At 44.2% G+C, this 17,351-nt stretch overlaps 1 protein-coding gene across 1 annotated transcript in view; it reads left to right on the top strand.

Moving 5' to 3' along the window:
• The window catches only part of SLC9A4 (solute carrier family 9 member A4), a 48,992-nt gene extending 34,084 nt beyond the window's left edge, over positions 1-14,908 (top strand). The window contains exons 9-12 of the mRNA XM_068975019.1: positions 5,087-5,183; positions 8,669-8,800; positions 10,043-10,130; positions 14,553-14,908. Of these exons, the coding sequence (XP_068831120.1) occupies positions 5,087-5,183; positions 8,669-8,800; positions 10,043-10,130; positions 14,553-14,908 (673 nt within the window). The remainder of the gene's footprint in view (positions 1-5,086; positions 5,184-8,668; positions 8,801-10,042; positions 10,131-14,552) is intronic.
• The last annotated feature ends 2,443 nt before the right edge of the window (positions 14,909-17,351 follow it).

Genomic DNA, 17,351 nt, shown 5'->3' with positions numbered 1-17,351 from the left:
AGACCACGAGGAACATCCTCAAACATCTACTCACTAGTGATGTGAGGACTTGTCTGGGTTAGGGGTGCTTATCTCAAATGAAACCAATCTCTTGTATGCTAAAATATATTTTGGATCTCGGTATTATTTTGTATTGGTCATAAGCAGGTGACCTCAAGGCAAATTTTAATCCAGTTTCATTTGAAGGCTGTGTTTGGACTGAGTCAGTCATTTTTCCGACATTCAAGATTAGCAAGAGAGCCTTATAGCTTAGAGATACCCCCTTCTGTGGCCCAAACTAGTTAGTTAACCGAGGTGGGAGAGGTTTTGTAAAATCGATATTTACTACAAGTCTAGTATTTAAATTGCCTTCATTTGATCTCATCAGAAATCTGTAGGACATCAAGCAAAGAGGAATTCCTCTTCTAAGATCAAAGCAGCTAATTTCTTAAAAAACAAACCTTCATACAATAATAGGAAAAAGAAGTGTGTACTCAGCTCGCTTTTTGTGATTCTCTATGAGAGCATAACAACAAGACGCACACATATTTTTTTTCTTTAGAAGTTGAAGCAATTGTTCTCCAAGAGGTTAAGATTCCTAAACTCGGTGACCTTCAGGAGAACACTACCCCCAGAAGTTGTCTATGCACACTGTAGACAATGCTGCTGCTGCTGCTAAGTCACTTCAGTCGTGTCCAACTCTGTGTGACCCCATAGACGGCAGCCCACCAGGTTCCCCCATCCTGGGATTCTCCAGGCAAGAACACTGGAGTGGGTTGCCATTTCCTTCTCCAATGCATGAAAGTGAAAAGTGAAAGGGAAGTCACTCAGTCGTGTCTGACTCTTAGCGACCCCATGGACTGTGGCCCACCAGGCTCCTCTGTTCACGGAATTTTCCAGGCAAGAGTGCTGGAGTGGGGTGCCATTGCCTTGCTGATTCTAGAGAATTCCATTACTTTTACATGCATTATTTTGACTCTCAAAACAACTCTATGGCATAGATAAGTATGTATTTGGATTATTATTCTAAATATGAGGCACCTTGCTTTCTTTACCCATGAGCAGTAAGCTCTTCAGAAACATCAGTGGGTGAAGGCTCAAGCTGATTAAAAAATATTTGGTTGCTATTAAAGTGCTAGTGGTAAAGAATCTGCTTACCAGTGCAGGAGACATAAGAGATTCCGGTTCGATCCCTGGGTCAGGAAGATGCCCTGGAGGAGGGCATGGGAACCCACTGTAGTGGGTTCTGGAGTGTCCTGGAAAATCCCATGGACAGAGGAGCCTAGTGGGCTCAGATACTACTGAAACAACTCAGCACACAAAGAGATATTAAAATATTTATAATAAACACATAGGCATAACACACTACAGCTATATGACTTCTGAATATTGTCTTTAAAAACTCCCAAATACTTATAAGGTCATATATATATATATATATATATATATATATATATATATATATAGCACATATTGGTTGATTATAATTTAAGAATTTTTCAGTTGATCACATATTGCTAGGTGTGGGTTTACAGTCATGCATGCTGACACCAAAGACATTCTAGAGTCATTCTAGAGTCTAGAATGAAGATTCTCATGCTGTGCTCACTTCTGTGATGGAGTATTGTCTTGTGGGGAGCCGGGGCCATGATTATGCAGTCCTCATTCATCCTCAGTGATGGTCACTTTGGTGACCTTTCTAAGAAGACACAAGGCAGCCACACACAGAGAAGAGCTGTTGGTACCATTGTTTACTCAGTGGGCATGTCCTTTGGTCAACATACGTTTTCCTGGATTTCATGTATAAAGCTACTAAAGGAGCATGGATTCTTCCAGATAAATCCAGACATATTTGATCTTTTGGGACTTCAAATTATGGCATGAATATAACATCTACTAGATTTCATACCTACATTGCTGTGTTTAGAATTGAGACCTCTTTTTAAAAATAAATGTATGTATTTATTGTTATTTTTGACCACTCTGGGTCTTCATTGCTGTGTGTGGGCTTTTCTCTAGCTGTGGAGATCAAGGGGCTACTCTCCAGGGGTGAGGCTTCTCACTGCACCGGCTTCTCTTGTGGACCACTGGCTCGAGTGCATGCAGGCTTCAGTACTTGTGGTGCCTGGACTTAGTTGCTCCATGGCCTGTGAGATCTTCCAGGATTAGGGATCAAACCCATGTCCCCTGCATTAGCAGGCAGATTCTTAACCACTGAACCACCAGGGAAGTCCTGAAAATTCTTTTTACATTATTAGAGCCTCTGGGTTTTTTTTTTTTTTTTCAAAAGATTAAGAGAAATCTGAACCTTTATTCAAATACATTTACATCCCTGTTTTCCCAGTTTGATCTTAATGGCCATGAAATTACCAGTGACCTTTTCTTTAAGGCGATCAAGACTTCCTTTATGTCTTCTTCCAGTGCCAAGAGTCTTTTAGTTTATAATTTTACTTTTTTGACTTAGAGATTACTAACATTCAGTTTTTCTATGGCTTTTTATCTTTTCTGTGCTCGTGATATGATCATTTCAGGGGTGATTTTGCTAATGAAGTAGCAGGTAGGAAAATGCATGCATCACCTTGGTTGGGTCAGTAATTCTTGCTTATAATTTTATAGCTACAGCTTCTCAGTGTGGATTAATATGAGGCAGTGCCTCTGGGACCCCTGCATTATATATCCAACCAGCAACCTAAATGGGCTTTAACTCAATCTGATCCTTCCCAAAATGGTTAATTATAAACTGGGGAGAATGCCAAATGAGATCTCCTATCTCAGGTTTAACTTTATCATTTCCTTTACCCATGGTTTTTCCCTCTTTGGTCAGTTTATTAGGAACACAGGAAGTGGAACTGTTTGATTAGCTGTAGTTTCTGTTTAGCAATAGATTCCTTCCACCATAATAAAGGAATGTGTGCAGATGCAGATTGTGGGAACACGTGGGTGTATCTACATCAGAATGAATTTTGTTTGAAGGACATTTAAATAGTTAGGTTGAAATAGCTTGATAATATTGTTTAAATCACGGAGGGTGGTAACTGAATATCAATACTGTTGATATTTTCAGCTCTGAGATATAGAAACTGATTTCACTGATTTAGTAGAAAGGGTATTAGTCCGTTGGCAGATTGCATTGCTAAGTAAATGCTGGCGTCCTGTGATTTTTCAGGATTCAAATGGTTGAAATCCTTTTACCGGTTGTACAGTACTTACAAAATGTCTTTGCTGTTTATTGGCAATGATGCTACTGTTTGGCGGGGAAAGAACTTAAAAAGTGGCCTGTATTGAAAGCAGTAACTACTCATCTTTACGGTCAATTATCCTAAGACCTTTAGAAGCATGTAATAAAGACTCCACCTGCCCATGCAAGGGGTGCAGGTTTGATTCCTGAGTTGAGAAGATCCCCTGGAGAAGGAAATGACAACCCACTCCAATATTCTTGCCTGGGAAATCCCATGGACAGAGGAGCCTGGAGAGCTGCATTCTATGACGCCTCAGAGAGTTGGACACAACTGAGCATGCATGCACACGTGGAAAATAGTAAATTAGCACACGTGTGCATTTCAAAAAACTCCACCTAGGAAAGAAAAAAAAAATCACAACTCCTTAAGGGTTTATACCAAGATGTCAAGGGAGGTGACAGTATTAAAAGATAGGATTAATTTTCCTTAGTTGTCTCTTTTTTTTGTTCATATGTTCTACAGTGAGCATATATTATTCATACGGTAAGTTTTTAGGAATTACAACCACTAGACCCAAGTGACTGAAATTGAATATGTGTCACATGAGAATTCTGCACATAGCGATGCCATGACTGAGAACCTCCGAGGACAATTGTGCATTGTTGGCTAACCTGGCCCTGACTTGGCTTTTGAGCCCTTTCAGGAGGGGTTGGGGGGTGGAGGTGCTCATGGTCAAGGAGGCCAGAAGTCAACTGCTTCTAGAATCTCAGAGGGTCCAGTGTCTCCAAGCTGGGCTGGTTTTCCTGGTGGAGGTGGAGATAGTTTAACTCTCTTTGTAAAATACGATTTTAGTTTCTTCCCATTATTCTTTAACCTGAGATAAAATCCCTAAAGAGAGAATTCCAAGATAAATGTACTCAAAGTTTTAATACTGGATAGGTTGTTGTTGTTTAGTTGCTAAGTCTCGTCCAACTCCTTGCAACCTGGGGCCTGTCCGGCTCCTTTGTTCATGGAATTACCCAGGCAAGAATACTGGAGTGGGTTGCCATTCCCTTCCCTAGAGGATCTTCCCCACCCAGGGTTCGAACCTGCGTCTTCTGCATTGGCCAGCAGAGTCTTTACCACTGAGCTACCTGGGAAGCATAAATTAGTGCTATTCCAAATGTGACTACCTGGTGTTATCTGTGAGCCTTCAAGGAATAAGCTTATTTGTGCTGACTCTAACGGTGAATGATTTGATTTACATTTTGTGGTATCCTTTCTAAGAATGTATTTTCTAATCATTGATTTTTATTTTTTTATAAACATATAATTGATTCATAATAGATATGGAGGAAAAAATAACTGGTTTGTCACCACTTTTTAAAAATACATTAGAAATGGAGGGACAACTACAAAATTCTCAGACTTGATTAAACTGAAATGTTCAGGGAGAGACAAAGAGGAGGAAAAACTAATTACTCATAATGTTCTGTTTCTGTGCTGTATGGTAGATGTGCACATGCTTTTTTATTATATTATTCTTTACACCTTACATACAGTACAAATTTTTTATGGGCAAAAATATTTTGTAAGATTCTAAAATAGGAAATTTATATTAATGTAAATAAGTGGTTTGATATGCTGGTAGTAATTTTTCCTAATGTACATTGAAATAAAAACAAACCTATTAAAATTTTAAAAATTATATATATATTTGAGTTAGAATAATTCTCACATAAAAGTTATAGACAAAGAAACCATATGTTCAAAATGCAAGTCAAGACACATGTGCCAATATTTTCTACGAATTTCCTAAAACAATAGGAAAGCTTATGGAAAAACAGGGGTTCTGGGTATTGGAACTCCTAAAAGTAAATTGATGGTTTTGTGGTTGTCTTGCCAAGATGAAAGAATAACACTTAGCTTCCCTCCAATGATGTCTCCAGGGCCCAGAGGACAAAAGAAACCAAAAGACTTTCCCCTGAAGACGTGGCGTCCATGAGGGACATTCTGACACGCAACATGTACCAAGTTCGACAAAGGGTGTGTATATAAGACTTGTCCCCTACTGCTGTTCTAGGAACCGGTCCTCCAGATATCAGTTCTTGTTCAGGTAACCCTCTCCCAAGCAGCCTTCCTGCTGAGCAACTTCTCTCTGCTTAGTTTGGAAAACAGAAAGTTAATTGTTATGTTTCTGCAGCAAAATTGGCCCCCATGGTAGAAAGAAAACTGCAGATGCAGTTGCTGGCCTTAGGGGTCAGGCTGCCCCAACCTGCAGACCTGACTTTCCAGGATCAGCAGGGCTCCCTCCCCGTTTAGAGACAGACCGATGATGAAGCTTGTCCACCAGGGAAGAAATATGGCCCCAGGATGCCAGAGGTGATGGAGCTGTCTCAGCATGATTGGTTGTAATAGAGCTTAGAAAACTGGGATGGTTTAGATTAGAATTTCAAAACCACAGTGCTGAAAGCCTGAGGGAAAAAAAGGGAGACATGTCAGGGACGTCCCTCGCAGTGGTTAAGACACCAAGTTTCTAAGGCATGGGTTCAATATCTGGTCTGGGAACTAAGATCCACATGCCACTTGGCCAATATACATATATATATATATATATTTTTTTTTCCCCCCCACAATAAAGAGACCTATCAAGCATACTATTTATCAGTTTTAGAAAAGGTATAGAGGCTATTCAGGTGAGTTCTTTTGAAATTTTGACTTAATCAAATGACATTTATACTAATGTCTTCTAATTAGGAGCTATTTAAGGTTGAGGATTCAGTGGAACATCCCAATTGTTGAGCAGGGTTATAAGTGAGTTTACTGCTAAGGCCTTGGTTTTGTGACTATGTCATGGGATTCCCCCAAAATCATTTAGTCACAGTTCCTCATTTTCAAGTAGAAGATGCTGAGGTTAGAAGAGTTGTTTTGGTTTTTGTTTCTGTTATCATCATGTCTGACTCTTTGTGACCCCATGGACTCTAGCCTACCAGGCTCCTCTGTCCGTGGGATTTTCCAGGCAAGAATACTGGAGTGGGTTGCCATTTTCCTCTCCAGGGGGTCTTCCCAACCCAGGGCTCAAACCCAAGTCTTCTGCACTGGCTGGTGGGTTCTTTACCAATGAGCCACGTGGAAAGCCCTAGGAGAGTTCTCTCACTTGTTTAAGGTCACAAAACAAATTTGAGTTAAGAACCCAGGTCTTCCAACTGCCTAGCCACAGCTCTTTCCATGACTTCAGAATTACATGATCTGGGGTAGGTGAATATTTTCTGGCTGCTGTTTTGAGAAGGTCAGAGATCAAGGGGAATGTGTCAGCAAAAGGCCCTGCACCTGCTGGAGGAACACAGGTCAGGAGCAAATAACACGCGTCAAGTAAACCCAGCAGCTTTCAAATCTTTCCAAGTGAAACCATTTCAGCAAGACTATCACTTTCTGCCTTAGATAAGTAGGTAAGAACTTCCTGGTCGAAAGAACACCAGCCTGCAAAAGAGTCACAGCCCCAAGGGTGCCTGGTACTGAGACTCTCCCCATGGAGGTGGAGAGTGAGGTTAGGGAAAGTGCTCAGTTGGTAAAGAATCCGCCTGCAATGAAGGAGAGCCCAGTTTGATTCCCGGGTCAGGAAGATCTGCTGGAGAAGGGATAGGCTACCCACTCCAGTATTCTTGGGCTTCTCTTGTGGCTCAGCTGGTAAAGAATCTGCCTGCAATGCAGGAGACCTGGGCTTGATCCCTGGGTTGGGAAGATCCGCTGAAGCAGGGGAAAGGCTACCCATTCCAGTATTCTGGCCTAGAGAATTCCATGGACTGTATAGTCCATGGGGTCGCAAAGAGTCAGGCACGACTGAGCGACTTTCACTCACTCACGGGGAAATGAGAGAAATACTGGAATTCCAGCCCACCGTAAACGAGGCTGCCTGTCCATCCTCTCTTCTCTTATCACGTTCCTAGACAGTCATCTTTCTTCTATCAGCGCCTGTTCAGCCTGCCCCCAGGCTTCTCCCGTCTAAGCTTTGCAGGATCTCCCTTCCTTGCTGCCCGAGATGAGCGGATAGGTGATAGCGAGTCCTGTGGGGAGAACATACGTGGTAAACCAAGGAGCTCTACCGGAGACGATTTTTGCTTCCACTTTTGTTCCATGAGAGAATGAGACTCACCTGTCCTGCTCTTTCGGTCTTTCCTGTCTCATCCCATCTTCTTTTTTTTTTTTTTTTTAATTTCATAATATATTTTATTTAACCTACTTTATGAGCTAATGGTAAAAGAACCTGCCTGCCAATGCAGGAGACAGAAGAGACACGGGTTCTATCCCTGCATTGGAAAGACGCCCTGGAGGAGGGCATGGCGACCCACTCTAGTGTTTTTGCCTGGAGAATCACATGAACAGAGGAACCTGGAAAGCTACAGTCCATGGGGTCACAAAGAGTCAGACATGACTAAAGTGACTTAGCATGCAGGCATGGGCACACATCCAAAATATTTCAATGTGTCATAAAAATAAAAATTACCAATAAGATATTTTATACTCTTTTGACAAAATTAATGTCTTCAGAATCAGTATGTAGCTAATACAGTACATTGCAGTTGGAATTAGCCACACTTTTCCCCTAAAGTCTCCTTTATTTTTTTCTTATTTTTAAAAAAATATTTGTTTTTTATTTGTGTCATTGATTAACGATGTGTTAGTTTTAGGTGTACAGCACCGTGATTCAGTTACACATCTCTATGTGTCCATTCTTTTTCAGATTCTTTTCCCATTTAGCTTTTTACAGAACACTGAGCAGAGTTCCAAGAGCTATACAGGAGGTCCTGGTTGGCTATCATCTTGTGTTGACATAGGTCATGTGACTCCTCCCTCCACCACGGTTCTCTTGTTCTCGTGAAGGAAAATTCCAGGATGCAGTTCAGGACAACTGTCTGTCTGCTTCGTTGCTAGTGGAAGACCATTAGCAACACTGAGCATCCTACAGTGCTGAGGATGGTCACAAAGGTGGCATCCACAGTTGGGCATCTGTACCTCCGGGAGGACCGCTCTGAGGGTCACAGGATGGCAGCACAGCGGGGGCCACTGCCCCTGTGAGCCAGAGGCACAGGCTCCAACTGCAGCTCCATCCTGGTGGGCTGGCCCGGATCTCAGACCTTTCCTCCAGAGCTGCAGATGGCATCTCTGTAATTGAGGCAAAGGCTCAGAGGGTGTGGGTGTCACCTTCTCCTTCTACTAATCATTTTTAAAAATATTTATTTATTTGGATGCACCAGATCTTAGTTGTGGCACACGAGATCTCCCATCTTCATCACTTCCATCTTGCAAGATATTTAGTTGCAGCAAGTGGACTCTTAGTTGCCTCATGTGATATCTGGTTGCCTGACCAGGGATGGAACCCGGGTCCCCTGCATCGGCAGCCTGGAGTCTTAGCTTCTGCACCACCAGGGAGTCCCTCTACTAGTTTTTGTGCATGACTTTCCCGTGGTCTCCAGAGGCTGGAAGCTGTGCAGAGATGTCAGTACATGTTTGATGCCCCCTTCTTTCTGCAGACCTTGTCCTACAACAAATACAACCTCCAACCCCAGACGAGTGAGAAGCAGGCGAAGGAGATTCTGATCCGCCGTCGGAACACCTTCAGGGAGAGCATGAAGAAAGGCCACAGCCTGCCCTGGGGGAAGCCGGTAAGGGGCGATGCCAACTCACCCTGAGCTGGGCCAGTCCCCGACCGGGGCCTCCTCGGGTGACTCCTATCACTGTTTAAACAAACAACCACTCCCTTGGCGCCAGAGTAAGACGAAGCGAAGGGGGTACGGGACAGCAGACACCCCCTTCTCTGAGCCCATGGCTTTTGGGGCCCAAGCTCCAACCCACACTAACGTGAGGCTAACGGTCCATTGTCTGTTTTTAATAAGGTTCCTAGAGGGCCTTTGGGGCCCAAACTGTCCCCGGGGTTGTTTTTGTTCGGTCAGTCAGTTGTGTCCAAATTTTTGCGACCCTGTGAACTGTAGCCCACCAGGCTCCTCTGTCCATGGATTTCCCAGGGAAGAATACTGGAGTGGGTTGCCATTTCCTTCTCCAGGAGATATTCCTGACTTAGAGATCAAACCCAGGCCTCCTGCATTGACAGGTGGATTCTTTACCACTGAGCCACCTGGAAGTCCATGGGGTGCGTGGCAGCAAACTGCGCCTGCTCAGGCTGGGCCAGTGACTGGAACATACTCCCTGCACTGTGAGCCTAGACGAGCGGCCAGAGATGGGACTCCAGGGGCCCCTCCATGGACGGGGGGCCCAAGGATCAGGGAAGCCTACTTCTCTACCAGGAAGGTACAGAGAGGAATCTGTTCTTGCCAAGATTCCTGGACCTTATCTTCATGGCGCCAGCTGTGCGTCTCAACTGCTCCTTTTGAGGCCATATCTTGGGCTTCCTAGGTGGTTCATCGGTAAAGAATTTGCCTGCAATGCAAGAGACACAGGAGATGCGGGTTCGATCCCTGGATCAAGAAGATCCCCTGGAGGAGGGCATGGCAACCCACTCCAGTGTTCTTGCCTGAGAAATCCCACAGACAGAGGAGCCTGGCGGCTGTAGTCCATAGAGTCGCAAAGAGTTGGACACAGCTGAGCACACACCAGGCAACCTTATAAGGAGACGCTGGATGGACGTTGAGTCTGGAGTAGCTCCTAATCTCTACCCTGATCCCAGTGGGCCACTGGAGGAACTTGGAGGGGTTTATCGTGGTCTGTTTCATCAGGAGAGGAAAGGGAAAAATATTGAAGGTGGAAGCATTGTTTTCCTTAAAGTAACTGAAAGACAGTGATGCAAACAGGCTGTGCCGTTGTGACTCTGTATCCTTCTCCTTATTTGCCATGTGATGCCCTCCGTTACAGGGGCTAACTCGTCTTTTTATTTCTCCTGTTGCCCGCAGGCTGGAACCAAGAACATCCGCTACCTCTCCTTCCCCTATAGCAGCCCTCTGCCAGCAGGCAGAGACATGAAGGTGGCTGAATTCACAGGTAACTTGCATCCAGGGCTGCCTCTCTTTATTTTCAGGCGTGTAGGTCAAAAGGCAAAATCAAGAATATTATGTAAGTACACACATGACAAGCAAAAGAGAACACAGTTGTTGTTATTGTCCAGTTGCTAAGTCATGACTCTTTGCGACCCCATGGACTGCAGCACCCCAGGCTTCCCTGTCTTCACCATCTCCAGGAGTTTGCTCGAACTCATGTCCATCGAATCAGTGCTGCTATCTAACCATCTCACCCTCTGTCTTCCCCTTCTCCTTCTGTCCTCCATCTTTCCCAGCATCAGGGTCTTTTCCAATGAGTTGGCTGTTCTCATCAGGTGGCCAAAGTATCAAAGCTTCAGCTTCAGCATTAGTCTTTCCAATGAATATTCAGAGTTGATTTCCTTTAGGTTTGACTGGCTTATCTCCTTTCAGTCTAAGGGACTCTCAAGAGTTTTCTCCAGTACCACAGTTCAAAGCATCAATTCTCCAGCACTCAGCCTTCTTTATGGTCCAACTCTCATGTCCATACATGACTACTGGGAAAACCATAGCCTTATTAATTGAATTAATAACTTTATTGATAAACAGTGAAATTTTTGTAATTTTTATTTATTGGGAAATATCATTAAAAATTTTTTTCAGCCATTTAGAAATGTAACAATCACTCTTAGCTCAGGAGCCGTACCAAAAGATACAGCAGGGAGATATACCTGGGGGTCATCAATTGCTGACCCTTGACTTAGAGAAACATAAAATGGGCAGTTTTTTGAAGTGATAGGATTCACCTATGGTTTATAAATTAGAAGAATTCTCCAAAGTTGGCTAAATTTTACTAAAATACTTTCACCAAATTTACTGATTGGATGTTTCCCATTTAATATCTAATGCATGCTCAGTCGTGTCCGACTCTCTGTGACCCTCTGGGCCACCAGGCTCCTCTGTCCATGGGATTCTCCAGGGAAGAGTACTGGAGTGGGTTGCCAGGACCTCCTCCAGGGGATCTTCCCAACCCAGGGATCGAACCAGCGTCTCATGCACCTCTTGCATTGCGGGTGGATTCTTTACCACTGGGCCACCGAGAAAGCCCGTAATATCTAATACTTAAATAGAATTTTAGAATTATTGAAACTGCCTATTGTGCTCATAAAAGCTGTTATTTTTAAAAGTATATAAATTGATTTTCTATTAGCATAAAGTGACATATGATATGCCATGTTCTCTGTTTCAATATTACAAAATTTTTAAGACTAAAAATCACATTGAAAATTTAAATAAACTAAACACATAGGATTTGAGAATTAAACGTTTGAAGAATGAATATAATTATTCCTTACAATGAAACTTTTGCTGATATAAAAGCATGTTTGATATAAAATCAAAATCAACCAATAGAGAAAAGCATAAAAAAGAAGGTTGAAAGCACTTGAAACCCTAACACCCAGAGATATTCACTGTAGAGTATCTTGGTAAGCATCCTCTACAATTCTACCTACATCATTCTGATCCCTATCCTACCAGAACCTGCTTTTTTTTTTTTTTTTAATTTTTTCCCCTGTCGTCGGAAGGACCTACTTGGCTCCTCGGAGCTGGGGCCCGGGGTGGTGGAGGCCCGAAGGCCAAGGGCATGTGAGGTGGCGGCGGTGGGCAGAGGTCCTCAGAACCTGCTTTAAAAAAAAAAAAAAAAATCACACATAGCACTACATGACACATTGTCACAGTATAGTCATTGTTTGGGAATTTTTATAAATTGTCCAGTTCACTCAGCCCTATGTTGTGGAAACATTTTGATGTCAATAGATAGGAACCTAATAATCATATTAATGGCTTCAGTTCAGTTCAGTCCAGTCACTCAGTCGTGTCCGACTCTTTGCGACCCCATGAACTGCAGCACGCCAGGCCTCCCTGTCCATCACCAACTCCCGGAGTTTACTCAGACTCACGTCCATCGAGTCAGTGATGCCATCCAGCCATCTCATCCTTGGTCATCCCCTTCTCCTCCTGCCCCCAATCCCTCCCAGCATCAGAGTCTTTTCCAATGAGTCAACTCTTTGCATGAGGTGGCCAAAGTACTGGAGCTTCAGCTTCAGCATCAGTCCGTCTGATCAATATTCAGGGCTGAGCTCCTTCAGAAGGGACTGGTTGGACCTCCTTGCAGTCCAAGGGCCTCTCAAGAGTCTTCTCCAACTGACAGTCAATTATATGAGAGCCCATGGGCTTCCCAGATGGCACCGTGCTAAGGAATCTACCTGCCAATGCAAGAGATGCAGTTTGGATCCCTGGATTAGGAAGATCCCCTGGAGGAGGAAGTGGAGACCCACTCCAGTATTCTTGCCTGGGAAATCCCATGGACAGAGGAGCCTGGTGGGCTGGTGGGTCACAAATACTCAGATAGGACTAAGCAACTGAGCATGCCCAAAGAGAGCTTCGGACTCTTCCTTCTGTTTCATTGGTCTAGTCATCTGTTCCCAGGTCACACTCTTGTAAGTAGTAGTATTTTATGATGAAAAGAGCTATCACACAAAATCAAACAAACAAGACAAAATAACACCAGCTATAGGGTGTATAGTAGTTTAATTTTTAAAACTCTTCTGGGTACAAACAGCTGGTTGCTTGAGTGATAGACAGCCTGACAGTCTCGTCATCTCTTGAGATGAATGTCAATATCACAAGCTATGGTAGCAGCTTCCACTACTAATGTACAAATCTTAAATAGTCTTATAAATAAAAGAACAGCAGAATATTAAAGGCTTACTATACCTTACAAAAAAGGATTTATCCCAGAGGTGGGGTTTGTTTAACATTTGGAAATGCATATGTATTATTTACCAGGTAAATCGGTCTAACGGCCCTTTCAATAGATGCCGTAAAAGACTTTTCATATATGCTCTCAGTATAAATGGCAAAGTCATAGGAAAATATATATAGGACTTATATGAAGAAAGCATAAAGCTCTACTTTTCCATGCTTCATTACCTCTTTGTAAAGAGGAGAATGTTGGTACCCCTCACAGAGAAAAGTGTTGCCCTGAGTGAAGCCATTTAGCACAGATAAAACCCTTAGACCAATGCCTCCAACCAAGTAAGTGTGCAAGAAATTCCATGCTTGTGCTCAGTTGTGTCTGACTCTTTGTGACCCAATGAACTGTAACCTGCCAGGCCTCTCTGTCTATGGGATTCTCCAGGCAAGAATACTGGAGTGGGTTGCTATTTCCTACTCCAGGGGATCTTCCTGATCCAGGGATTGAGCCTGAGTCCCCTGCATCTCCTGTTAGCAGTTAGATTCTTCACAACTGAGCCACCTGGGAAGCAAGAAATATTAGCCATTATGACTGTTACTACTGAGGGACCTCAAAGAAGTCTTGACTTGGGTAGATAGGGGTGTTCTTCAAAGGAAGATGATGCTTTAAAATGTCAGTTCGATGTGAATTAATCTAGACATTAAATGAAATCTTAGTCCCAGTGAATTTGTTTTCCTTCAAATGTGCTCTATTGGTTCTAAATTTCATGGGTTCTTTTTTGCTGCTGTTGTTAGTTGCTCAGTTGTGTCCAACTCTTTGTGACCCTATGAACAGTACTCACTGAGCTCCTCTGTCCATGGAGTTTCCCAGGCAAGAATCCTGGAGTGGGTTGCCATGCCCTCCTTCAGGGGATCTTTCCAACCCAGGGATTGAACCAGGTCTCCTGCATTGACAGACAGATTCTTTACTGTCTGAGCCACCAGAGAAGCGCCTCTAAATTTTGTTAGGTGAGCAAAAAGAGTGGGTAACCCAGAAATCTGAGAAGGGAAAGTAGTGAAGTGGGACTTAATTTTATCAGAGAATTGTAATCAAATGTCAGATAATTGATGTCTGAGATACTGCTCCATCTGTATCTGGCCACAATTGTTTGCACTCACTTTCTTCCCAAATCTGAAGTCTTTATCCTGCAGGACAGGGTCAGCGCATGCCCACCAGGGCTCCAGGGGAGGGCATGGAGGGAGGTGGGCATTCAGCAGATAGTGCCCTGATGTCCCCACAGCTTACCGGGCTGTGACGTGGGGATCACTGTCCCTCCCTACTCAGCCCTTGTCCTCCTGGGTTAGGACGCCACTTCCCTAGATGTGTGGGAACTTCCTGCTGGATTGAGGCCGACGTACACTCTTCCAATGCTCTTTTGCCTTTGGGGCCCAGTTGGTTGTATAAATAGAGAAGTCCTGCCTGGACACCCCTCCTAAAGCCCAGGAAGACTGGGACAGGAGGAGCAAGCTCTATGGATGGACCGTGGCGATGGGTGCCCAGCCACGTGACTTTACCTGATGCCACAGGTGAGTGTAGGAGCTGAAACACCAGGAGGACTATGCCACCCTCTTAGTTCCTGCATCTGGATATGAAATCCCCACTCTCAGATCTTAAGTCCTGTTCTTTCTTCCTTTCATCATACTGTCCCAGATCACGACGGCAGTGACTCAGAACTCCCTCCCATCATGTTCAACACACACTCTCCAAAGGAGTCGATTCAGGAAAGACGATGGGCACCTGAAGTCATCCCGATGAGGAGCTTACACAGAGCAGGGATGCCACCACACTTTGGTTACCGAAGAAATGCGAGCCAAGAAGAGCACCTGGGCAGGGGCGGAAGGGCGATTTTGAGGCCCAAACCGCTCTTTCACGCAGTGGATGAGGAGTTCGAATCCGAGGAGGAGAGTGAGGAGGAGGCCCCAGCATTTGGGTCCCTATTGTCATCGGAGCTCAGACCTGGCGGGGACTGCAACTTGGCCCACAGCCCTTTGCTCCAAAGGAAGTAGTATCGTGGTGTCACGTCCACGGGATTGTTTCTGGGTTTTTCCGGAGTCCACTGTCTTCTGATTATGTTGAAAGCAGGATGTTCAGAGGTCTGGAGAGAGTTATTGAGTTTGGGTTTTTGGAAGCTATTAGACAGCAAGACTCTGTATTCTGTAAGACATGATTCTGTAAGACTCTATTAGACATGATCCTGTAAGACTCTATAAGGGAGATTTTTCACAGGACCAGGAACACACTTGCTGGTTTTGCCATATTCTCAGCTGTGCTTCATAGCTGATTTCTCTGCAGAGGACAGACATCCATCCCCACAGGAATTATTCACTAAGTGTGCGCTTAGTGTAATTACTGAGATACAAGCAGGACTGGGCAGCAATTCCCCTTGGCTCTATTCATGTCTGCGTGTGCTGTTTCTCAGTCGTGTCTGACTCTTTGTGACCCTTTGGGCTGTAGCCCGCCAGGCTCTTCTGTCCATGGGATTCTCCAGCCAAGAAGACTGCAGTGGGTTGTCATTTCCTTCACCAGGGCATCTTCCTGACCCAGGGATTGAACTCACAACTCCTGCACTGGCAGATGGATCCTTAACCACGGAGCTGCCAGGAAAGCCCTTGTACAGCATTGGTGGTCCATAAGACGTCTCAGAGCTGGAGGGACGCTGGAGAAGGTGGTATCAGACATTCTTATTTTCCAGGGGACAAAAGTGAGGCCTTGAGAAGCTGGCTGGTGCCTCTTCAGCGTCTGCTTCCCTCGGAGGCCATGGGCTTCTCTCTAGGACAAACGTGGATGCCAGGGGCTGACAAGGGCTATGTTACTGTCCTGGATTTCTGTTTTGTAAATGATGTTAACTCAGGGTTCTGCAGCTGTGGTGGAGGTGACGTCAGAGGAGCATTCTGTCTCTCTCCTTCCCAACCTGGGGTATAAGACTGCTTCTAGTTTGTTTGTGCTGTGTAGCTCAGTCATGTCCGATTCTTTTGCGACCCCATGGACTGTAGCTTGCCAGGCTCCTCTGTCCATGGAATTTTCTAGGCAAGAATACTGGAGAGAATACTGGAGTGGGTTTCCATTTTCTCCTCCAAGGGATCTTCCCCACCCAGGGATCGAACTCTTGTCTCTCGTGTCTCCTGCATTGGCAGGCAGATTCTTTACCACTGCACCACCTGAGAAGCCTAGCATGTCTGACAACTTTATAAATTAGGAAAAGTCATTTTTTATATAAATAAAATCAGCAAGTATGTTGATGTTGTCTAGAGATTTTGCAAGTATGTTTTATCCACAAATAATGCAGGTGGTTTCTTGGAGTTTTTAATTGTTTTTCTCCAAACTCAACTCTGTCAAGTATCTTATTTCTAACTCCTCCTGAGAAAACCCAGCCACACAGACAGAAAGCTCTTTCTTAGAACATCAGTCGGTGTTAATTGTTAATTGGGCCATAAGTCACTGGGAATAAAAGAGACACCTGCCTCAGAGCTGGCCACTCCTCTAATTAACAAGTGATATGTTGTTTCATCTGCCCACAGTATTTGATTTAATAAATTATTTTTCTTTCTGAGACTCTAACCAGCTTCCAAGCCAAAGATGCTCAAGAAGTATGACAGGTAAGAAGTCACAATTCCTGCCCCACTCCCAGACATTTTACTCAGCAGAGAAACTAGAACCGTGTTGTAAAACGAATGAAGGGGGTCACTACTCTGTTTTCAGGCAGAGCAATGCAGATCTAGGATCAACGTGCATGTGTGTGCAGTCGTGTCCGACTATTTGTGACCCCATGGACTGTAGCCGGCCAGGCTCCTCTGTCCATGGAATTACTCAGACAAGAATACTGCAGTGGGTTGCCATTTCCTCCTCCAGGGGATCTTCCCAACCCAGGGATCAAACTTGGGTCTTTTGTCTCCTGCACTGGCAGGCGGGTTCTTTACCTCTAGTGCCACCTGGGAAGCTCGCAGCGGCTGTAGCCAAATCATTGATTGGGAGTGTGCATCTCCCATTCAGTACAGTGACATGAAAACGTGAATTATCCTTTAAGCAATTATTTGTATTTCTGTATTTTATTTCTGTTGACATATTATCTTTGAACTCAAGGAAATATGAGAAATACAGCCAGTTAGAAACTTTAAAATAAAGGGTCACCTAGCACCGTGGCTCTGGACCAGTTTAAAGGGAAGGAAGGTCCCACGGGGTTTCATTTATTTTGTTTCCTCACAGGAGTTTTTTTGGGTGACTAAGAGCAAGTGAAACTCGGATTCTGGGTTTCGCTGGTGTTCTGTTTCGCCGGTGAAGGCTGCCCTTGTTTTGAGTTTGTACTTGTCCCGGATCCGGTTCAGGAGGCAACCCTGTTATTTAACTATACTGTATTCAAAAGGGTCTGTGTGGCGGGGACAAGGGTGTCCCCAAAGTTACAAATGCAGAGTTAAAAAAAAAAAAACAACGAATCAGAAAGAGGAAAGGTAT

The sequence above is a fragment of the Capricornis sumatraensis genome, chromosome 1 (genome assembly GCF_032405125.1).
Source record: "Capricornis sumatraensis isolate serow.1 chromosome 1, serow.2, whole genome shotgun sequence".
In the NCBI taxonomy this organism is placed as follows: Eukaryota; Metazoa; Chordata; class Mammalia; order Artiodactyla; family Bovidae; genus Capricornis; species Capricornis sumatraensis.
The sequence above is the reverse complement of the archived record's forward strand: the minus strand, read 5'-3'. Positions and strand labels throughout refer to the sequence as shown.